We start from the raw sequence: 25,969 nt of genomic DNA, 5'->3' as shown, positions 1-25,969 counted from the left end.
ATATTAATCGGTGCACGTGCTCCTGGAGGTATCCACATCAACACCAGGACTCAGCCCACACAACTGCCTGCAGGCTCCAGTGCTGGACACCTCACGCCAAACAACCAACAAGACAGGAACACAGCCCCACCCATCAGCAGACAGACTGCCTAAAGTTGTACTAAGCTCACAGAAACCCCAAAACATACCACCTGATGCGGCCCTACCCTAAGAGGGAAAAGACTCAGTTCCACCCACCAGAGCACAGGCACCAGTCCCTTCCACCAGGAAGACTACACAAGCCCCTGGACCAACTTCACTCACTAGGTGGCAGACAACAGAAGCAAGAGGAATTACGACCCTGCAGCCTGTGGAAAGGAGACCATAAACACAGCAGGTTAGACAAAATAAGAAGACAAAGAAATATGTTGGAGATGAAGAAGCAAGGTAAAAACCCACAAGACCAAATAAATGAAGAGGAGATTGGAAATCTACCTGAAAAATAATTCAGAGTAATGACCGTAAAGATGATCCAAGATCTTGAAAACAGAATGGAGGCAAGGATAGAGAAGATACAAGAAATGTTTAACAAGCACCTAGAAGAACTAAAGAACAAACAATCAGTGATGAACAACACAATAACTGAAATGAAAAATATACTAGAAGGAATTAACAGCAGAATAACTGAGGCAGAAGAACGGAGAAGTGAGCTGGAAGACAGAATGGTGGAAATAACTGCCATGGAGAAGAATAAAGAAAAAAGAATGAAAAGAAATGAAGACACCCTAAGAGACCTCTGGAACAACATTAAACACACCAACATTTGAATTATAGGGGTCAAAGAAAAAGAGAAAGGGAAAGGTACTGAGAAAATATGTGAAGAGATTGTAGGTGAAAACTTCCCTGACGTGGGAAAGGAAATAGTCAATCAAGTCTAGGAAGTGCAGAGAGTTCCATACAGGATAAGCCCAAGGAGAAAAAACACTGAGACACATATTAATCAAACTAACAAAAATTAAATACAAAGAAAAACTATTAAATGCAGCAAGGGAAAATCAACAAATAACCAACAAGGGAATCCCCATAAGGTTATCAGCTTATTTTTCAGCAGAAACTCTGCAGGCCAGAAGGGAGTGGCAGGACATATCTCAAGTGATGAAAGGGAAAAACCTACAACCAAGATTACTCTACTCAACGAGGATCACATTCAGATTCGATAGAGAAATCAAAAGCTTTACAGACAAGGAAAAAGCTAAGAGAATTCAGCACCACCAAACCAGCTTTTCAGCAAATGCTAAAGAAACTTCTCTAGGCAAGAAGCACAAGAGAAGGAAAAGACCCACAAGAACAAACCCAAAACAATTAAGAAGATGGTAAGAGGAACATACATATCTATAATTACCTTAAGTGCAAATGGATTAAATGCTCCAACCAAAAGACAAAGACTAGATGAATGCATTCAGAAACAAGACTCCTATATATGCTGTCTACAAGAGACTGACTTCAGACATAGAAACACATACACACAGAAAGTGAGGAGATGGAAAAAGATATTCCATACAAATGGGAATCAAAAGAAAGCTGGAGTAGCAATACTCGTATCAGAAAAGACAGACTTTAGAATAAAGACTATTATAAGAGATAATGAAGGACACTACATAATGATCAAGGGATCAATCCAGGAAAATATAACAATTGTAAATATTTATACACCCAACACAGGCCCATCTCAGTACATAAGGCAAATGTTAACAGCCATAAAAGGGGAAACTGACAGTAACACAATAATAGTGGAGGACTTTAACACCCCACTTACACCAATGGACAGATCATCCAGACAGAAAATAAATAAGGAAACACAAGCTTTAAATGATACAACAGACCACACAGACTTAATTGATATTTATAGGACGTTATACCCAAAAGTGGCAGAATACACTTTCTTCTCAAGTGCTCACGGAACATTTTCTCCAGGATAGATCACATCTTGGGTCAAAATCAAGCCTCAGTAAATTTAAGAAAATTGAAATCATATCAAGCATGTTCTCTGACCACAAGGCTATGAGACTGGAAATCAATTACAGGGGAAAAAAACTGTAAAAAGTACAAACACATGGAGGCTAAACAATATGTTACTAAATAACCAAGAGATCACTGAAGAAATCAAAGAGGAAATCAAAAAATACCTAGAGACAAATGACAATGAAAACACAGTGACCCAAAACTTATGGGATGCAGCAAAAGCAGTTCTAAGAAGGAAGTTTACAGCAATACAACCCTACCTCAAGAAACAAGAAAAATCTCAAATAAACAAGCTAACCTTACACCTAAAGCAACTAGAGAAAAAACAAACAAAACCCAAAGTTAGTAGAAGGAAAGAAATCTTAAAGATCAGAGCAGAAATAAATGACATAGAAATGAAGAAAACAATAGCAAAGATCAATGAAACTAAAAGCTGGTTCTTTGAGTAGATAAACAAAATTGATAAACCTTTAGCCAGACTCATCAAGTAAAAAAGGGAGAGGATCCAAATCAATAAAATTAGAAATGAAAACTGAGAAGACACAATTGACACCACAAAAATACAGAAGATCATAAGAGACTACTACAAGCAACTCTATGCCAATAAAATGGATAACCTGGAAGAAATGGACAAATTCTTAGAAAAGTACAACCATCCAAGACTGAACCAGGAAAAAATAGAAAATATGACCAGACAAATCACAAATAATGAAATTGAAGCTGTGATTAAAAATCGTTCAACAAAAAGAAGTCCAGGACCAGATGGCTTGACAGGTGAATTCTATCAAACATTTAGAGAAGAGCTAACACCTATACTTCTCAAACTCTTCCAAAAAACTGCAGAGGCTGGAACACTCCCAAATTCACTCTGCGAGGCCACCATCACCCTGACACCAAAACCAGACAAAGATACAAAAAACAAACTTACAGGCCAGTATCACTGATGAACACAGACTCAAAAATCCTGAACAAAATACTAGCAAACAGAATCCAACAACACATTAAAAGGATCATACGCCATGACCAACAGGGATTTATACCAGGGATGCAAGGATTCTTCAACATACGAAAATCAATGTGATACACCATATTAACTAATTGAAGAATAAAAACCATATGAGCATCTCAATAGATGCAGAAAAAGCTTTTGACAAAATCTAACACCCATTTATGATAAAAACTGTCCAGAAAGTGGGCATAGGGAGAACCTACCTCAATATAACAAAGGTCATATACGACAAACCCACAGCAAACATCATTCTCGATGGTGAAAAACTGAAAGCATTTCCTCTAAGATCAGGAACAAGACTAGGATGTCCACTCTCGCCACTATTATTCAGCATAGTTTTGGAAGTCCTAGCCATGGCAATCAGAGAAGAAAAAGAAATACAAGGAATCCACATCAGAAAAGAAGAAGTAAAACTGTCACTGTTTGCAGATGACATGATACTGTACATAGAAAATCCTAAAGATGCCACCAGAAAACCACTAGAGCTAATCTATGAATTTGGTAAAGTAGCAGGATACAAAATTTATATGCAGAAATCTTTTGCATTCCTATACACTAACAACAAAAGATCAGAAGGAGAAATCAAGGAAACACTCCCATTTACCATTGCAACAAAAAGAATAAAATACCTAGGATAAACCTACCCAAGGAGGCAAAAGACCTGTATGCAGAAAACTATAAGATACTGATGAAAGAAATCAAAGACGACAAAAACAGATGGAGAGATATACTGTGTTCTTAGATTGGAAGAATCAATATTTTGAAAATGACTATACTATGCAAAGCAATCCCTATCAAATTACCAATGACATCTTTCACAGAACTAGAACAAAAAAGTTCACCATTTGTATGGAAACACAAAATACCCCAAATAACCAAAGCAATCTTGAGAAAGAAAAACGGAGCTGGAGGAATCAGGCTCCTGGACTTCAGACTATACCACAAAGCTACCGTAATCAAGACAGTATGGCAATGGCACAAAAATAGAAATATAGATCAATGGAACAGGATAGAAAGCCCAGAGATAAACTGACATACCTATGGTCACCTAATCTATGGCAAAGAGGCAAAAATATACAATGGAGAAAAGACAGCCTCTTCAATAAGTGGTGCTGGGAAAACTGGATAGCTACATGTAAAAGAATGAAATTCGAACACTCCCTAACACCATACACAAAAATAAATTCAAAATGGATTTAAGATCTAAATGTAAGGCCAGACACTAGAAAATTCCTAGAGGGAAAACACAGGCAGAACACTCTTTGACACGAATCACAGCAAGATCCTTTTTGATCCCCCTCCTAGAGTAATGAGAATAAAAACAAAAATAAACAAATGGGACCTAATGAAACTTCAAAGCTTTTGCACAGCAAAGGAAACCATAAACAAGACGAAAAGCCAGCCCTCAGAATGGGAGAAATATTTGCAAACAAAGCAACTGACAAAGGATTAATCTCCAAAATATACAAGCTCCTCATGCAGCTCAATATCAAAAAAACAAACAACCCAATCAAAAAATGGGTGGATGACCTAAATAGATATTTCTCCGAAGAAGACATACAGATGGCCAAGAGGCACATGAAAGGATGATCAACATCACTAATCATTAGAGAAATGCAAATCAAAACTACAATGAGGTATCACCTCACACCGGTTAGAATGGCCATCGTCAAAAAATCTACAAAAAATAAATGCTGGAGGGGGTGTGGAGAAAAGGGAACCCTCATGCACTGTTGGTGGGAATGTAAATTGATACAACCACTATGGAAAACAGTATGGAGGTTCCTTAGAAAACTAAAAATAGAACTACCATATGACCCAGCAATCCCACTACTGGGCATATACCCTGAGAAAACCATAATTCAAAAAGAGACATGCACCCCAGTGTTCATTGCAGCACTATTTACAATAGCCAGCACATGAAAACAACCTAAATGTCTACTGACAGATAAAGAAGATGTGGTACATATATACAATGGAATATTACTCAGCCATTAAAAGGAATGAAACTGGGTCATTTGCAGAGACGTGGATGGACCTAGAGAATGTCATACAGAGTGAGTCAGAAAGAGAAAAACAAATATCATATATTAACACACATATGTGGAATCTACAAAAATGGTATAGATGATCTTATTTGTAAAGCAGAAACAGACACAGACATCGAGAACAAATGTATGGATACCAAGGGGGAAAGTGGGGCGGGGGTGAGGAAATTGAAATTGATACATATACATTAGTGATACTATGTATAAAATAGACAACAAATGAGAACATACTGTATAGCACAGGGAACTCTACTTAATGCACTCTGGTGACCTAAATGGGAAGGAAATCCAAAAAGAGGCAATATATGTGTATGTATAACTGATTCATTTTGCTGTACAGTAGAAACTAATACAACATTGTAAAGCAACTATACTCCAATAAAAACTAATTAAAAAATAATTACAGCTACTATAATTTGTTAATGAATGCACAATATAAAAAGAGGTAAAGTGTGATGTCAAAAAGATAAAATAGGGATAGTAAATGGGTGCAGAGTTGTATGCAAAGTTAAGTTGCTATCAGCTTAAAACGGACTATTTTATCTATAAGAGCCTTTATGTAAGCCCAATGGAAACCACAAAACAAAAATCTATATTAGATTCACAAAAGACAAAGAAAGGGGAAATAGAGGACACAACCACAGAAAATCACCAATTTCAAAAGGTAAGCAGAAGTAGAGGGAAATAGGAACAATGAAACTATAAAACAGGCAGAAAGCAATGAATGAAATGTAATTAGTAAGTCCTTTCATAACAATAATTACTCAAACTGTAAATGGACTGAATTTACCAATCAAAAGGCACAGAGTGGTTGAACAGATTAAAAAACAAGACTCGGGCTTCCCTGGTGGCGCAGTGGTTGAGAGTCCGCCTGCCGATGCAGGGGACATGGGTTCGTGCCCTGGTCCAGGAAGATCCCACATGCCGCAGAGCGGCTGCGCCCGTGAGCCATGGCCGCTGAGCCTGCGCGTCCGGAGCCTGTGCTCCGCAACAGGAGAGGCCACAACAGTGAGAGGCCCACGTACCACAAAAAAACCCAAACCAAACCAAACAAACAAACAAAAAAAACAAGACTCAACTATATGCTGCCTACAAAGAGACTCACTCCAGATTTAAGTCCACACACAGGCTCAAAGTGAAGGGATAGAAAAAGATATTCCATGCAAGTAGACACCAAAAGAAAGTGGGTATAACTATACTTATATCACACAAAATAAGACTGTACACCAAAAATGGTAACAAGAGACACATTAGGTCATTATAAAATAATAAAGTGGTCAATTCATTAAGAAGATATAACAATCAATGATATGCTCACATGATATCAGAGCACCTAATTATCTTAGGCAAATACTAAAAGATATGAAGGGAGAAATAGACAATACGATAATATTAGGGGACTTCAATACCCCACTTTCAGCAATGGATAGATCATCCAGACAGAAAATCAAAAAAGAAAACATTGGACTCAAAACACACATTAGACCAAGTGAACCTAACAGACATGTACAAAACAATTCATCCAACAGCAGCAGAATACACAGTCTTCTCAAGTGCACACAGAACATTCTCCAGGATAGATCATCTGATAGGACACAAAACAAGTCTTAACTAACTCAAGAAGATTGAAATCATACTATCTGCTTTGTCCACAATGGTATGAAACTAGATATCAACAATAAAAGGAAAGCTAGAAAATCTACAAATATGTGGAAATTAAATAACACACTCCTGAACAACCAATGGGTCAAAGAATAAATCAAAATGGAAATAAAAAATATCTTGAAACAAGTGAAAATGGAAAGACAACATACTAAAACCTATAGGATGCTGCAAAAGCAGTCTCAAAGGGAAATTTATAGTGATAAATGCATATATTAAGAAAACAGAAAGACCTCAAATAAACAACCTAACTTTACACTTCAAGGAACTAGAAAAAGAACAAAGTAAGCCCAAAGTTAGCAGAAGAAAGGAAATAACAAATATCATGGTGGAAATAACTGAAATAGAGACCAGAAAAACAATAGAAAATATCAGCAAAACTAAGAGCTTGTTTTCTGAAAAGATAAACAAAATTGACAAAGCTTTGGCTAGACTAAGAAAAAAAGAGAACCCAAATAAATAAAATCAGAAATGAAAGAGAAGATATCACAACTGATAGCTCGTATGATAGCTCAGAAATACAAAGGACCATAAGAGACTACTATGAAAAGTTATATGCCAACAAACTGGATAACCTAGAAGAAATGAATATATTCATAGAAACATACAACCTACCAAGACTAAATCGGAAATTAATAGAAACTCTGAAGATTCTAATAATGAACAAAGAGATTGAATCAGTAATCAAAAGCCTCCCAACAGAGAAAAGCCCAGTACCAAATGGCTTCACTGGTGAATTCTACCAAACGTTTAAAGGAAAGTTAATGCCAATTCATCTCAAACTCTTTGAAAAAAACTGAAGAGGAGGAAACACTTCCAAACGCATTTTACAAGGCCAGCATTACCCTGATACCAAAGCCAGATAAGGACACTATGAGAAAACAAAACTAGACCAATATTCCTGATGAATATAGGTGCAAAAATTCTCAAAAAAATATTAGCAAATTGAATTCAACAACACATCAAAACAATCAACTAGGTGGGATTTATCCCTGGGATGCAAGGATAGTTTGATATACACAAATCAATACATGTGACATACCACATTAATAGAATGAAAGATAAATATTTATGATCATCTCAATAAATGGGGAAAAGACATTTGACAAAATTCAGCATAATTTCATGACAAAAACTCTCAACAAATTGAATATTGAAGGGGTTTACTTCAACATAATAAAGGCCATTATGTCACACCCATAGCTTAACATCATACTGAATGATGAAAGATTGAAAGCTTTTCCTCTAAGATCAGGAACAAGACAAGGGTGCCCACTCTCATCACTATTATTCATAAAATACTAGAACTCCTAGCTAGAGCAATCAGGCAAGACAAAGAAATAAAAGGCATCCAAATTGGAAAGGAAGAAGTAAAATTGCCATTATTTAAGATGATATGATATTATACATAGAAAATCTTAAAAGATTCAAGCAAAAAAACTGTTAAACTAATCAATGAATTCAATCAAGTTGCAGGATATAAAATCAACATACAGAAATCAGTTGTTTCTATATAATAACAAAATATCAACAAAAGTAATAAAACTATCCCAATCAGAATACCATAAAAAATAATAAAATATTTAGGAATAAACTTAACCAAGGAAGTGAAGATCTGTGTGATAAAAGCTACAAGACTTCGATGAAAGAAATTACAAACAAATGGAAATACATCCCATGTTCATGGATCAGAAAAATTAATATTGTTAAAATATTCATAGTACCCAAAGTCATCTACAGATTCAATGCAATCTCTATCAAAATTCCAATGGCATTTTTGACGGAAATAGAAAAACCAATCCTAAAATGTATATGAAACCACAAAAGATCCCAAATAGCCATAGTAATCCTGAGAAAGAAGAACAAGGCCAGAGGCATTACACTTCCTGATTTCAAACTATACTATAAAGCTATAGTAATTAAAACAGTATTGCTGGCAAAAATAGATACATGGACCATTGGAACAAAACAGAGAGACCAGAAATAAACCCCCACATATAGAGTCAACTAAGATTTGACAAGGGAGTCAAGAACACTCAATGGGGAAAGGATGGTCTCTTCAGCAAATGGTGTTGGGAAAACCACATGGATAGCCACATGCAGAAAATTGAAATTGGACCCCTATATACATCACTCAAAAAATTAACTTGAAATGGATTAAAGACTTAAATGTAAGACCTGAAACCAATAAAACACCTAGAAGAAAATATAGGGAAGAAAGTTCTTGACATTGGTCTTTGCAATGATACTTAGCATACCAAAAGCACAAGCAATAAAAGCAAAATCAACAAGTTGGACTACATCAAACTACAGAGATTCTGGACATGAAAAGAAACAATCAACAAAATGAAAAGGCAACTTACAGAAAGGGAGAAAATATTTACAAACCATATATTGGATAAGGGGTTATCATCCAAAATATATAAAGAATTAATACAACTCAGTAACAAAAAAACAAACAATTGGATTAAAAAATGGGCAGAGGAACTGAATAGAATTTTTCCAAAGAAGATATACAAATGGCCAACAGGTACATTAAAAGATGCTCAACATCACAAGTCATCAGGAACATGCAAATAAAAACCACAATGAAATATCAACCTCATACCAGTTAGAATGGCTATCATCAAGAAGAAAGAGATTAAGTGTTGGTGAGCATATGGAGAAAAGGGAACCCTTATGCACTGCTGGTGGGAATGTAAATTGGTTCAATCACTATGAAAAACAGTATGGAGCTTCCTTAAAAAAATTAAAAATACAACTACCATATATATCTAGCAATTCCATTTCTGAGTTTCTCTCTGAAGGAAATGAAAGCAGGATATTGAAAGGATATCTGTACTCCCATGTTTATTGCAGCATTATTTCACAACAGCCAAGATATGGAAACAAGCTAAGTGTCTGTCAATGGATGCATGGATAAAGAAGATGTAGTGTACATATATAATGGAATATTATTGAGCCATGAGAAAAATGAAAATCCTGCCATTTGAAACAACAGGGATGGATCTTGAGGGCACCATGCTTAGTGAGATAAGCTAGTCAAAGAAAGACAAATATTGTATGATATTACTCATATGTGGAATCTAAAAATGTGAACCTTATAGAACCAGAGTAGAATGGTGGTTACCAGGGGCTGGGGGGTACAGGAATTGGGGAGATGTTGTAAAAGGGTACAGACTTGCAACTAGAAGATTAGTAAGTTCTGAACATCTAGTGTACAGCACACTAATTGTAGTCAACAATACTGTATTATATACTTCAAAATTGCTAAGGCCACATTTTATATAACTCCATTTATATGAAATGTCCAGAACAAGCAAATCTATACAGACAGAAAGGAGATTAATTGTTGCTTAGGTCTGCAGGTTGAGGGGAAAAGAGGAGTGACTGTAAATGGGTAAAGAATTTCTTTGGGGGGTAGTGAAAATGTTCTAAAATTGATTGTGGTGATAGTCACACAACTCTGTGGACATAGTAAAAACCATTGGATTGTATACTTTAAATGGGTAAATTGTATGGTATGTGAATTATGTGTCAATAAAGCTGTTAAAAAATCAAAGGGAGATGATTAGAAAGGTTTTTGCTACATTTTTAATTTGCTATTTCTGTAATTCTAAACATAAATGTCATTTAAGAGGAGTTGATTAAAAAGGTTCATTTTAAAAAAAAAAAAAAAAGGTTCATTTTCTGGAAACATTATGCATCTGCAATAAATACTATTGTAGCAGTTGGCTGCTTCCACTTTTAGGCCAAATAAATATATTTGGTGGCCAAAAAAAGAGAAAAATATTAGTAGTTTTTCAATAGGTATATTGAAAGATATATTTAAGAGTTCTCTAGTCTGCATCTAGACCTATATTTAAAACTAAAATCAATGAAAGGAAATCACTTCAAATAACCCAGAGACATACATATTAAGATAGGGCTTCCCTGGTGGTGCAGCGCTTGAGAGTCCACCTGCCGATGCAGGGGACATGGGTTCGTGCCCCGGTCCGGGAAGATCCCACTTGCCACGGAGCAGCTAGGCCCGTGAGCCATGGCCACTGAGCCTGTGCATCCGGAGCCTGTGCTCCACAACAGGAGAGACCACAACAGTGAGAGGCCCGCGTACCACAAAAAAAAAAAAAAAAAAGAAATATAAAAATGTTTCTGCCTTTTGATTATTAATCCCATTCCTGGGAACTAATCTCAACAAAATAAGAAGAATATAATAGGCACAGAAACATTTATAACAGTACTGTTACTATAACACAAACTCTAAATCAGTGCTACCTAAGAGTGTTTGCTACTGCTCAACTAAGTTTCCAAGTATACCGTTCAGTCAAATTGACATTTTCATAGCAAGATGTTCTCAATGAAGGAAGCACAGCATTGACTTCTATTCTGGAGCAAGCTCCTTGCTGGTTGTAAAACAGCACTCTGAGTAATAATGCTCTAAAGACCCAAAGTGTCCAACATAAGGACAAAATTGGTAACCTGTGATATAACTCAAAGAAATACTGCATGAGCATAAAGTAGACTAACAGCTAACAATCATTCAGCTCTTACTATGTGCCAGGGACTGTACACAGTGTTTTACATACATTACCTCTTTTATCCTGGTAACCTCAGGTTCTATTACCTCCTTTTTGCAGATTAAGGAGTAAAGGTCAGAGAGGTTAGAGGACTGATCAAGGCTTAACAGCAGGTAGGAAGTGAAATCAGGATTCAAACTCAGGCATGTATGACTCCAAATCTTGATTACTCTATTATACTGCCTCCACAAAACTGAATATAAACTATGATTAACTATGTATACATGTAAGTAAAAATTTAAAGGAAAGAAAATGTAAATAAAACTTTAGGATGGTGAGACAAAGTAAATTTTTTAAAATGTCTTTTCATAACTTTTAAGAGTTCTAATAATAAATGTAAAATTCAAATAGTAAATTCAAAATTATAACTAAATGGACATTTATGAAATGACATCTCAGTTAAATATCTTGTAAAGCATTTATATACTAATTTTTGTTCAATTTTATATTAAGAATTTATTCTCTGCAAGACATTCCTCTTAGAAGATATATTTAAGAGTGGTTCTATAACTTGAGTGTGCACTGGAATCCTCTGGAGGGCTTGTGAAAACACAGATTTCCCACTCCAAGAGTTTCTGATTCAGTAGGCTTGGGGTGGGGCCTGAAAATTTGCATTTGTAACAGGTTCCCAGGGGATGCTGATGCTGCTGGCCCAGGGACTATATTGTGAGAACTGGTGCTATTAAAAAATTAACATCATCCTAAATCTAAATACCACTGTTATAATCAATTAAAAAACAAACAGTGCATTTCTCTGGATTACTTTCATGTGGTAAATAGGTTCTTGACAAAACACAGGCCAATGGAATTCATGCCATAGTTCATCCTCTTGAAGAACACAACAGTTTTTTGGTCCAATTCTTTCTCAGTCAAGAGCTACAAACTTTCTAAGGAGGGCAAATAGTTATACTTTAAGTGTCTATACTGATGATATCAACTATCTGGGTATTTCCAGCCAAAACTGACTAAATTATTCTAAGTTGCTGAACTGTTTAAGGGTCTTGGAAATTAGTCTTGCTAAGCAAGCTAACAAATTTAGAATGAATAGTCATAAGTGCTAAAAAGAAACCATCATACAGTAGGCAGTATCATAGGTAAGTAATATCCATATCTCAGCTGACAATTAGCTTCCAATATTAAAAATAAGGAAGTGCTATTTCAGCCTCTCTAGAATGATTTGACCCCAATCAAGTAATCTATTATCATTTTTGCCCTCATGCATGCGGAGTATGCCATGAAACATACCTATGTTTCTGACCATGATTCCTTTAAGTTCATCCACTTGGGCTTGAGTCTCCATCACTTTATCTAGGCCCTTATTCTCGGAGTGATGCTTCTATAAAAGAATATGATTTAACTCATGATACCCAGACATTATTTACAATACAAAAACAAAAAGAAGAGGAATGACATTGAAGAATGCTATAAAACTGTCTTTATCTTTGGCACAAAAGATAGATGTCACTTCATTCAAAAATTGTTACCAAAAATATAGGCAAGCATAACACTTGCTACCATATGAAATATAATTGTTATAGTATAAAAAGATCACCTTATTTTAAATGAAATAAAGCTAAACGTATTACATCAAATATACATCTGAGACTCCTGGGGCAGAAGTAGGGTGTTATATAATCTGTGCTCAGACAAGGAAGAAAGGAGAAAAGACTGTAGAGGGGGCAGGGGGAACAGGACAGGGAAAGGGTACTCTAAATTTTTCCCCATTTCTTGGGTATGATGAGGTAGGGACTGGCCCAGCTTCTGAGCATCTGTTCTTGTTATCTGTTGGGATCAGAGTATGCATCCTATTTTCATTGGCTTCTTACAGGATCTAGAAATGTAAGACACTGAAGATAGTATATATATTTTGAAATTATTATCTATAGCGAACAATTGTGGACTGCTTAATACACAATATTCCAGTCACTTCACTGTGTTAAGTGCTTCAAATAAGGGATATTATTTAATCCATGCAAAAACTCTATGACGAAGATGCCATTTTTATTATCTCCATTTATAGTCAAGGATCCTGGCACAGATTTGTTTAGAGGTTCACACACACATCTGGAGCTAAAGACAAACCAGCTAAATTGAAAGTTTTGCTGCCAGCTAACCCTATTTACCTTTTTCCCCCCTTGTGATGAGAACTCTTAGGATTTACTCTCTTAACAATTTTCATACATAACATAAAGCATTATTAATTATATTTATCATGTTGTCCACTATATCCCCAGTATTTATTTATCTCATAACTGGAAGTTTGTACTTTTTGACTGCCTTCATCCAATTCCCCTCCTCACAACTCCGCCTCTCTGATCTATCTTTCTATGAGTTTGTTTTTAAAGTATGATTGACCTATAACACTATGTTATTTCCTGTTACACAACATAGTGATTTGATATTTCTACACATTTCAAAATGATCACAACAATAAGTTTAGCTATGATATGTCAAAATTCAAAGATATTACATAGTTATGACTATATTCCCAACACAGCACATTTCATACCTGTGACTCATTTATACTGCAGCTGGAAGTCTGTAACTCTTAATCTCCTTCACCTATTCTTTCCTACCCCCAACATTCTCCCCTCAGGCAACCTATTTGTTCTCTGTATCTATAACTCTGTTAACGTTTGGTTAAGTTTGTTCATTTGTTTTGTTTTTTAGATTCCACATATAAGTGAAATCATAGTGTTTGTCTTTCTCTGACTTATTTCACTTAGCATTATAGCCTCTAGATCCATCCATGTTGTTGCAAATGACAAGATTTCGTTCTTTTATATGGCTGAGTAACATTCCTGTGTGTGTGTGTCTGTGTGTGTGTATGCCATATCTTCTTTATCCATTTATCTCTTGATGGGCATTTAGGTTGCTTCTATATCTTGGCTGTTGTAAATAATGCTGCGATGAACATAGGGGTGTATGTACCTTTTCTAATTACTGTTTTTGTTTTCTTTGGATAAATACCCAGGAGTGGAATTGCTGGATAATACAATAGTTCTATTTTTAACGTTTGGAGTAATCTCCACATTGTTTTCCATAGTGGCTGCACCAATTTACAATCCCATCAACAGTGCAGGAGGGTTCCCTTTTCTCCACATCCTCACCAACACTTGTTATTTGTTGCCTTTTTTGAAAATAGCCATTCTGACACGTGTGAGGTAATATCTCATTGTGGTTTTGATTTGCATTTCCCTGACAATTAGTGATGTTGAGCATCTTTTCATGTGCCTGTTGGCCATCTGTGTATGTCTTCTTTGGAAAGACAGCTATCCAGCTCCTCTGCCCACTTTATAGTTGGTTTGTTTTTTATATGTTGAAGTTCTATCAGTTCTTTGCACATTGTAGATATTAAGCCCTTATCGGATATACTGTTTGCAAATATCTTCTCCCATTCAGTAGGCAGCCTTTTCATTTTGTTGGTAGTTTCCTTCACTGTGCAAAAGCTTTTCAATTTGATAAAGTCCCATTTGTTTATTTTTGGTTTTGTTTCCCTTGCCTGAGACATATCCAAAAAAATATTATTAGTACCAATGTCAAAGAGCATACTGCCTATGTTTTCTTCTAGAAGTTTCACGGTTTCAGGTTTTATATTTAAGTCTTTAATCCATTTTGAATTTATTTTTGTGCATGGTGTAAGAAAGTAGTCCAGTTTGATTCTTTTGCTGTAGCTGTCCAGATTTCCCACACCATTTGGTGAAGAGGGAAAAAGACAGCTTTTTCCCCACTATATTCTTACCTCCTTTATCGTAGATTAATTTGACCATACAAGCATGGGTTCATTTCTGGCCTCTCTGTTCTGTTCCATGGATCTATGTGTGTTTTTGTGACTGTACCATGCTGTTTTGACTATTGTAGTATAGTTTGAAATCTGGGCGTGTAATACCTCAAGCTTTGTTCTTCTTTCTCAAGATTGTTTTGGCTATTCTGCAACTTTTGCATCACCATACAAACTTTAGAATTGTTATAGTTCTGTAAAAAATGCCATTGGTGTTTTGATAGGTATTGCATTGAATCTATAGATTGCCTTGGGTAGTATGGTCATTTTTAACAATATAAATTCTTCAAATCCATGAGCACAGTATATCTTTTCATCCGTGTCTTCTTCAATATCTTTCATCAGGGTCTTATAGTTTTCAGAGTACAGGTCTTTTACCTCCCTAGTTAGATGTATTCCTAAGCATTTTATTCTTTTTGATGTGATGGTAAGGGGGATTGTTTTTTAATTTCTCTTTCTGATAGTTTGTTGTTAGTGTACAGAAATGCAACAGATTTCTATATATTAATTTTTTATCCTGCAATTTTACTGAATTTACTATTTCTAAGTTTTTTTGGCAGTATCTTTAGGATTTGCTATATATAGTATCACATCATCTACAAAGAGTGACCGTTTTACTTTCGAATTTGGATTCCTTTTCTTTCTTTTTCATGTCTGATTACTGTGGTTAGGACTTCCAATACTATGTTGAATAAAAGTGGCAAGAGTGGGCACCCTTGTCTTGTTGCTGATCTTAGAGGGTTTTAGCTTTTCACCACTGAGTATGATGTTAACTGTGGGCTTGTCATATACAGCCTTTATTATTTGGGGGTATGTTCCCCCTTTGTTCAGAGGTTTTATCATAAATGGATGTTGAATTCTGTCAAGCTTTTTCTGCATCTATTTAGATGATCATATGGTTTTTATTCTTCAATTTGTTACTGTGGTATATCACATTGATTTCCAGATACTGAACCATCCTTGCATCTCTGGAATAAATCCCACCTGATCATGGTGTATGATCTTTTTCATGTACTGTTGAATTCAGTTTGTTAATATTTTGTTGAGGATTTCTGAATCTATGTTCATTAGTGATACTGGCCTGTAATTTTATTTGTGATATCTTTGTCTGGTTTTGGTGTCAGGGTGATGCTGACCTGTAGAATGAGTTTGGAAGTGTTCCTTGCTCTGCAATTTTTTGGAATAGTTTATGAAGGACAGGTGTTAACTCTTCTTTAAATGTTTGGTAGAATTCACCTGTGAAGCCATCTGGTCATAGACTTTTGTTTGTTGGAAGTTTTAAAATTCCTGACTCAATTTCTTTATTGGTAGTTGTTCTATTCATGTTTTCTACTTCTTCCTGGTTCAGTCTTGTGAGATTGTACATTTCTAGGAATTTGTCCATTTCTCCTAGGTTGTCCATTTTATTGGCATATAATTGTTCATAGCAGTCTATTATGATCCTTTGTATGTCAGTGGTATCTGTTGTAACTTCTCCTTTTTCATTTCTGATTTTTTTGATTTGAGACCTCTCTTTTCTTTCTTGATGAGTCTGGCTAAAGGTTTATCAGTTTTGTTTATCTTATCAAAGAACTAGCTCTTAGTTTCATTGATCCTTTCTATTGTTTTCTTAGTCTCAGTTTCATTTATTTCTGCTCTGATCTTTATGATTTCTTTCCTTCTACTAAGTTTGGGTTTTGCTTGTTCTTCTTCTGGCTCCTTTAGGTGTAATGTTAGGTTGAGATTTTTCTTGTTTCCTGAGGTAAGCTTGCATTGCTATAAATGTCCCTCTTAGAACTGCTTTTGCTGTATCCTACAGATATTGAATCATTGTGTTTTCATTTTCATTTGTCTCCAGGTACTTTTTTAATTTCCTCTTTGATTTCTTCAGTGATCCATTGGTTGTTTAGTAGCATACTGTTTAGCCTCCAAGTGTTTGTGTCTTTTGCAGTTTTTTTTCTTATAGTTGATTTCTAACCTCATAGCATTGTGGTCAGAAAAAATGCTTGATATGATTTCATTTTTCTTAAATTTGCTGAGGCTTGTTTTGTGGCCTAGCATGTGAACTATCTTGGAGACTGTGCCATGTGCACTTGAAAAGAATGTGTATTCTGCTGATTTTGGATGGAATGTTGTATATATGTCAATTAAGCCCATTTAGGTCTAATGTGTTGTTTAAGGCCAGTGTTTCCTCATTGATTTTCTATCTGGATGACCTGTCCATTGAGGTGTTAAAGTCTCCTACTGGGCTTCCCAGGTGGCACAGTGGTTAAGAATCCGCCTGCCAATGCGGGGGACATGGGTTCGAGCCCTGGTCTGGGAAGATCCCACATGCTGGGGAGCAACTAAGCCCGTGTGCTACAACTGAGCCTGTGCTCTAGAGCCCGAGAGCCATAACTACTAAAGCCCTCAAGCCTAGAGCCCGTACTCCACAACAAGAGAAGCCACTGCAATGAGAAGCCCGCACAACCCAACGAAGACCCAATGCAGCCAAAAGTAAAAAAATAAATTAATTTTTTTAAAGTCTCCTACTATTATTGTGTTGCTGTCAATTTCTCACTTTATGTCTATTAATATTTGCTTTGTGTATTTAGGTGCTCCTATATTGGGTGCATATATATTTACAATTGTTATATCTTCTTGGATTGATTCCTTTATCATTAAGTAGTCCTTCTCTGTCTCTTGTTACAGACTTTGTTTTAAAGTCTATTTTCTCTGATATAAATATTGCTATCCCAGCTTCCCTTTCATTTCCATTTGCATGGTATACCTTTTTCTATCCCTTCACTTTCTGTTTTCGTCTTCAGATATGAACTGAGTCTCCTGTAGGCAGTATATATATGGGTCTTGTTTTTGTATCCATTCAGCCACTCTATGTCTTTTGATTGGAGCATTTAATCCATTTACATTTAATTATTGACAGGTATGTACTTACTGTCATTTTGTTAACTGCTTTTCAGTTGTTTTTATACTTCTTTTTTGTTCTTCTTTTGCTCTCTTCCCTTATGATTTGATGAGTATCTTAGTGTTATGTTCAGATTCCTTTCCCTTTTTCGTGTGTGTATCTAGTATAGATTTTTGGTTTGTGGTTACCATAACGTTTATATGTAACAATCTATATATACATACGTGATTATTATAAGTTGCTCATCTCTTAAGTTCAAATGCATTTTAACAACCCTGCATTTTTATGCCCCCTCCCACCACACTGACATATTTTACATCTTTTTTGTTTTGTGTATCCTTTATTGTGGTTATAGGTGATTTTACTCCTTTTTCTTGTAATCTTCCTCCTAGCTTTATATGTGGTTGGTTTACTACCTTTACTGTATATTTGTCTTTACCAATGAGATTTTTCCTTTCATAATTTTCATATTTCTTCTTGTGGCCTTTTCTTTTTTGCTTGGAGAAGCCCCTTTAACATTTCCTGTAAAGCTGGTTTGATGGTGCTGAACTCTTAGCTTTTGCTTATCTGTAAAACTTTTGATTTCTCCACCAAAACTGAATGAAAGTCTTGCTGAGCATTCTTGGTTGTAGGTTTTTCCCTTTTATCACTTTAAATATATTGTGCCACTTCATTCTGGCCTGCAGGGTTTCTGCAGCAAAGTCAGTTGATAGCCTTATGGGAATTCCCTTGTATGTGACACTTTGCTTTTCCCTAGCTGCTTTTAATATTCTTTCTTTAATTTTTGCCATTTTAATTACAATGTCTTGGTGTGGTCCTCTTTGGATTGATCCTGTTTGGGACTCTCTGTGCTTCCTGGACCTAGATATCTGTTTCTTTCCCCAGGTTAAGGAAGTTTTCAGCTATTATGTTTTCAAATATGTTCTCTGCCCCTTTTTCTCTCTCTTCTCCTTCTGGGACCCCTATTATGCAAATGTTAGTACATTTGATGTTGTTTTAGAGGTTTCTTAAACAGTCCTCATTTCTTTTTATTCTTTTTTCTGTTCCACCTCAGTGATTTCAACTACTCTGTCTTCCTGCTCACTGATCCGTTCCTCTGTATCATCTAATCCACTGTTGATTCCTTCTAGTGTATTTACTTCAGTTATTGTATTCACCTTTGTTTGGTCATTGTTTACACTTTCTCTTTGTTAAAAAATTCTAACTTCTCACTCTGTTAATCCAATCATCTCCTGGGTTCTTTGATCATCTTTACAATCACTACCTTGAACTCTTTATTCGGTAGATTGCTTATCTCCACTTCACTTAGCTCTTCTTCTGGGATTTTATCCTGTTTCTTCGTTTGGAACACGTTCCTCTGTGCCTTCATTTTTCCTAATTTCCTTTTTTTATTTCTATGTATTTTGTAAGTTGATTACATTTTCCAACCTTGAAGAAGTTGGCCTTTTCTAGGAGACGTCCTACGAGTCCCAGCAGTGCACTTCCCTCTGGTCACCAGAGCTGTATGCTATAAGGATACCTCCTACATGGGCTGTGTGGGTCCTTCTGTTGTGGCTGGCTGACTACTGTGGATAATCTGGTAGGCATGGCTGGTCCCCAGTCTGGCTGGTTACCAGATCCTGCCTTGTGTGGAGGCTGTCAGCCGCTGGTGGGCAGGGCCAGGTCACAAGGCAGCTGGCTGTAGAGGTCCAGGGGATCCTGGGGTCTCTGGTTGCAGGGCCCTGGGGATCCCAGAGCTGGTGTTGGCCTGCTGATGGGCAGAGCTAGTTTCTGAGATGGCTGGCTGTGGAGTGTGGGGTGTCCCGAAGTTGGTGTTGGTCTCCTGGTAGGCAGGGCCAGTGCCCAGTGGGTCCTAGGGCTAGTGCAGGCACACTGCTATTCAGGGTCAGGTCCTGGGCCCTTTGTTGGGCAGAGCCAGGTCCTGGAGTAGCTGTAGGCTCAAGGGTTCTTAAGGCAACCAGCCTGCTGGTGGGTGAAGGTGTGTCCCTGCCTGGCTAGTTGCTTGGCTTGAGGTGTCCCAGTACTGATGCAGATACGCTGATGGGCAGGGCCAGGTCCTGGCATTAATACGCTAGAGGGAATATTCTAAAATGGTGCTTGCAAGCTCCATTAGTAAAGGATGGTAGAACAAGCTCCCAAAAAAGGCTGCCACCAGTGTCTATGTCCCCAGAGTGAGCTCCAGGTGCCTCCTGCCTCTCCAGGAGACTCTCCAAGATCAGCAGGTGGGTCTGATCCAGGCTCCTTTCAAATTACTGCTTCTGCTCTGGTTTCCAGAGCATGTGAGATTTTATACATGCCCTTTAAGAGTGGAGTCTATTTCCCACAGCCCTCTGGCACTCCTGAAATGAAGTCCCGCTGGCCTTTGAAGCCAAATGTTCTGAGAGCTCATCTTCCCAATGGAGGACCCCAGGGCAGGGGAGCCTCATGTGGGGCTAGGACACCTCGCTCCTTGGGGAGAACCTCTGCAATTGTAATTATCCATTTGTGGGTCACCCACCCAGAGGTATGGATCTTGATTATACTGTGTCTCTGCCCCTCTGTCTTACTGTGGTTCCTTCTTTATATCTTCAGTTGTATAAGATCTTTTCTACTAGTCTTCTGTTCTTTCTCATCAATAGCTGCTCTGTAAATAGTTGTAATAGTTGTAATTTTGGAGTGCCCATGGAAGGAGGTGAGCTCAGGGTCTTCCTATTCCACCATCTTGGCCACCAACCTGACCCTATTTACTTTCAAATGGGCACTGGTATATATTTTGCTGGTGATGTTTTACATAGCTTCACATATATGAATGTTTCCTAGTGGAAGTATGAAACAAACCAACTGATTGAATAATAAAGATTTATAACTATTTAAAGGAACTTCATCCCTACAGGATGCATATTTAGAAGTGTAATCCTCAAAAAGGGTATTAAAAAGGAGAAGTGAAAAGGAACGTATTCAATTACAGTAAGTCTCTTTTTCTCATTCACAACACCATCACAGATAAAACTCATGTCTTTGCACTCAAATAGTTTCATGGATAAAAAGTAACTAAGCATTTTTTTAAGGTCTCCACATCCTTAGTCATCAGGGAAATGCAAATTAAGACCACAATGAGATATCATTACACACCCACAAGGACGAATTACATTAAAAAGACAGACCATAACAAGTGTTGGCAAGTATGCAGAAACACTGCAAGTGCTAGTGGGAATATAAATGGTACAACCACTTTGGAAAAACGTTTGACAATTCATTATAAAATTAAACATCATTCACCATATGACCCAGCAATTCCATTCCTAGGTATTTACCAAGGAGAAATAAAAACATGTCTGCACAAAGATTTGTACATGGATGTTCATAACAGCTTTGTTTGTGATAGCTGAAAACTGGAAGTAACTCAAATATCCAGCAACAGGTGAATGGAAGAAACAAATTGTGGTGTATGCATACAATACTACTCAGCAAAAAAGGAAACTACTGATTTATACAACATGGATGAATATCAAAAAGCTTACACTGACAAAACAAGGAAGACACAAAAGAGTATATAATGTATGATTCCATTTATAGGAAATTCTAGAAAAAATAAAACTAATTTATGGTGACAGAAAATAGAGCAGTGGTGGCCTCAGGCAGAGTGATGGGGAGGGAACTGACTGCAAAGGGATATGAGGAATCCTTTAGGGTCATGGAGATGTTTTGTATCTTGAAAAGGGTGGTATTTCACGGGTGTATACATATGTACAACTTTACTGAGTGGATAATTAAGTATTCATACAGATGAACAGACTTTCAAATGACTGACTGAGCTGTTCAAAAATTAAATTTGCCTCGTGGGAGGGTAGAGGTTAATGTATAGGTTAAGAGGTCATTTGGCATGTTGAGTGGATTTACACATTAAATGGGTAGTTGAAGTAGATGATCTTTAATCTCTTTCCCAACCCTGAGATACTCTGAGCACCATTTATAGAGAATATCACCAATTATTCACTTTCCATCCTAAAATGGCCCTTGTATATATTTTTTTAATCAGGGAAGTTTTACTATCTTGGCATATAATAACACAATCAGAAAATTACACTGCAGGTCAGAGTCCCCTATATTCATGGTGCTTTAAGGTAATAAAGAAGATATGAATCAAATACTATATCCTGAGAAAGATCTTACCAGCTGTGCAGCCAAGACACTTGAGAACTCACTATTCATGGCATATGGGAGCGCTGTTTGTGCTCTTGAACCATATGTAGTCTGGAACCTCTTTTTTATCTCATTCAGAAAATTAAAGGCTCTGGAACGCTCAAAATCCTGAAAGGAGATCAACACAGAGTTTACATTACAGTAAACAAAGACGATATGGATGATTAACAACAACCAGAAGAACAGCTAATATGTACTAACAATGATTCTATGAGGAGGAACTGACCTCATTTTACTAATAAAGAAACAAAAGCTCTGAAAAGGTAACTAACTTGCCAAAGGTGAAACAACTAGTAAATGAAAGAGCTGAGAGTCTAATCCAAATATGTTTGATTACTGCCAACTAAGATAACAGTACCTAGGTTAGCTTCTTGAGAGCAGGAATTGGGTTTTACTCCATCTATATCTTTCACAGGATCTATCAGAAAGCCCAGCACAAGAAGATGCTTAAGAAATCCATAATAGTACAGTCTTTCACATACAAAGATAACACTATTGACATAAAGTCTGAATTGATTTTTTTCAATAGTGGTGATACATTTGAAAAGATCAAGGGATGTACTCTTATCTAGTCCCAATCAAAAAGTGTGTGTGTGTGTGTGTGTGTTTGTGTGTGTGTGTGTGTAACATATATACAAAAATATAATTATAGCTCAAGAAATATAAGACTCAACTCTGACCATCCCAAATTTAGTGATATTTCTCACCTACTCCAAGCACTTTCACATCAGTCATTTCAGATATAGCTGTATTTTTAAAATAACTTTAGAAAATACTGTGAAATCAGGGAATATAAATCATTGTGATGATCACTGTGGTTGACACTCATCTCCATTTCACCTAAGATGATTAGTCTAAGCCAAGAGTTCTTAAAGTGGGGTCAATGGTCCAAATTCAAGGAGCTGATGTACTTGGATAGAAAAAAAAAAAATCTCATCATTATTTTCACCAATCTTTAACTCAAATTTCAATTGTGAATGTGGTAACAAACCGGAGAAGTATTTAACAGTACCTGTGACTTTGTCACCAAGAGAAGTCTTTTTTTCATATACCATCAGTTATAAACATCTCTCAAAATATTATTTATACTCATCACCACATCAAAATAATTTTTATTTATTAGACCCATGAGAACTTGTTATTTAATGAATTCATAAAGAAGCATATACATTACTATATCAATATTTAAAATATTTTGAATACTGTATATAATTGGTTTTATTTAATCACACATTTAAAAAAATTCTGGGAGGGGCCCATGAGTGCCAAAGGGGTCTGTGATACAATAAACGTAAGAACCCTGACCTATGGCAATCATGCCAATTCCATGCCTCTTGTCAGTGATCAATTTAGAAATAAATACGTAACCTAGTCCTAGCCAATAAGTCATGAAAAGAAGTCTACTTTGAAAGCGTGGGGAGGGGACGGTGTGCATCTGGGAAGTTTCCTCATTCATACAGTAAGAGACTTGAGAAGACATAGTCCGTCTTTTTTGGACACAAATAAATAAGCATGTGGCTCCATGCAACCATAAGGGGAATGTGTCCAGGAAGAAGCTAACACTAGGATTGCAGAGAGGAGAAAGGACCTTGATGACCACCATTAAGTTACTGAGCATTTTCCATCTAGAAGCTACAAATACTCAAAAACAACCTACCAATGTGAACTACAGGTTTACAAAGCTGATCATAATGTATTGTGATTTTGTTTTCCCAAAGTCCACATACATTAAAAGAAATTCACTATTGATTGGAGGAGTGAAATAATCTATTTACTATTTCAGATAAATAAATTTTGAGGGGGTCTGATACCAAAGAATCATAATTATGAACACCAATTCTCACTACACAATAAAATAAACATAGAAATTACAAGAGGTTAAGCTAAAACTCTACAGAACCAAGTTGATTTGCATATAGCCAGATATCAACTTTCATTTTGTTTTGCTGCTCTATATGATAAATACAAAGTATAGAAAAAAATTTCCAGCTACAGACATTATATTCACATCACCTTTACCCACCACAGACACAGATAATTAAGAACCGGCTCTATTAACATTACACATACTTAAATAGCAACATGTCTTCAAGTTACTTACATCATCAGTGATACAAAGATATACAATCCTGTCTTGGCAGATGTAATGAAACAAATAACTGTAGAATAAAAGATATAAAACTTACTGTGGTTATGAGTAATATCTCTTTCACTTCTATCTATGTATAAGAAATTTTAGTACTGCCAACGTGACCATATTATTTATAGATACTGTCTATTCTCCCTCTCCCCTATATACATGTTCCTCTGAAGTCAAACTGATAGAAATAAATAAGAAATTAAAACAAGCTACATAGTGCAATGTTATGCACATTACCCATTAAAATAATAACTGCAAAAGCATAATTGGACTTTTTTTTTTTTTGGCTGTGCCACGTGCCTTGCAGGATCTTAGTTCCCCAACCAGGGATTGAACCTGGGCCCTGGCAGTGAAAGTGCCAAGTGCTAACCACTGGACCGCCAGGGAATTCCCAGATACTTAAGGTTTGAACAAGAGATGACATCTGAGGGACACATAATTAAGAATAACCCCCAAATGGGCCATACAGTCTTCTTTGCCTTCTCCTAAGATTTCATAGCAAACACTTTTTCTACTGAATACTTAACAGTAACATTCATTTGGCATCTACTTTGAACTAGTTACTGGGCTAGGTGCTGAGGATACAAATAAGCAAAACCATCAGTCCCTGCCTTTACAGAGATGAAAGTGCAGGCAATTGTGGAACAACATAGTAAGCAGGATGATAAGGAGTTAAGGGTAGTACATGGTGCTGTGAGGACATAGAGGTGACACCTAACAGAGTTTGTCAAAGGGTAACAGGAAAACATCCTGGAGCAAGTGATGCCTGAGCTGATACCTGAAGACTAAGTAAGAGACGGCAAAAAGAACAAGCAAGAGTGTTCCAGAGTGAGAGACCAACAAGCTTAAGGGCTTTGAAATAAAAGAGCAAATACTGGGTTTAAAAGTAAAATTAGTTAATATGACTAGAGCAGTTGTCCCCAACCTTTTCGGCACCAGGGACCAGTTTCGTGGAAGACAATTTTTCCATGGGCGGGGAAGGGGTGATGGTTCAGGCGGTCATGCGAGCGATTGGGAGGATGGTTCAGGTGGTAATGAATGTGAGCGAGCAATAGTTCAAGCAGTAATGCGAGTGATGGGGAGCAACAGATGATGTTTTGCTTGGTCACACGCCACTCACCTCCTGCTGTGTGGCCCGGTTCCTAACATGCCTTGGACCACCACCGGTCCGCAGCCTGGGGCTTGAGGACCCCTGGACTAGAGTATAGAATGTAAGGAAAAAATAAACTGCTTGCACAAATGAGGTTGTAAGTAAGCAAATATCATGCTGTATAAGACTTTCGAACCTCACTATGCATTATCCTAAGAACAATGAACAAGCATCAAAGGGTTTTAGCCTGGGAGTGTGATCAGATTTGCCATATAAAAGGATGCTTAGGCTAAAGTGTGGAGAACTGACCGAAAGGAGGACCAGACAGAAGACTATTGAAGTAGAACAGTGAGAGAAACAAACTAAAGTACTATGGGCAGTGAAGAAGAAGGGACTGAGAAGAAATAATAGAACTTGATAACTGGCTACTGGGGGTGAGGCAGAGGGATAAGTCTATTTTGCTTCCCAGATTTCTACCCTGGGCAAGTAGATAGACAAGAATACTTGTTGAATTGTATTATTAATGTTCACATAGAGGCTTGATATGAATTATAAGGAGGTATGGGAACTCAGGCAAAATGTCTTCCTCCACCAC

General features: G+C 36.7%; 1 protein-coding gene across 1 annotated transcript in view; it reads right to left on the bottom strand.

Annotated features, from left to right (window-relative positions):
* Positions 1-25,969, bottom strand: part of VAMP7 (vesicle associated membrane protein 7) — a 67,071-nt gene that overhangs the window by 22,469 nt on the left and 18,633 nt on the right. The window contains exons 3-5 of the mRNA XM_032620194.1: positions 24,246-24,303; positions 22,115-22,252; positions 12,543-12,633 (exon numbers count right to left, since the gene is read on the bottom strand). Of these exons, the coding sequence (XP_032476085.1) occupies positions 12,543-12,633; positions 22,115-22,252; positions 24,246-24,303 (287 nt within the window). The remainder of the gene's footprint in view (positions 1-12,542; positions 12,634-22,114; positions 22,253-24,245; positions 24,304-25,969) is intronic.

Source organism: Phocoena sinus, chromosome X, assembly GCF_008692025.1.
Source record: "Phocoena sinus isolate mPhoSin1 chromosome X, mPhoSin1.pri, whole genome shotgun sequence".
Taxonomy (NCBI): Eukaryota; Metazoa; Chordata; class Mammalia; order Artiodactyla; family Phocoenidae; genus Phocoena; species Phocoena sinus.
This window is presented reverse-complemented; position numbering and strand designations above follow the sequence as displayed.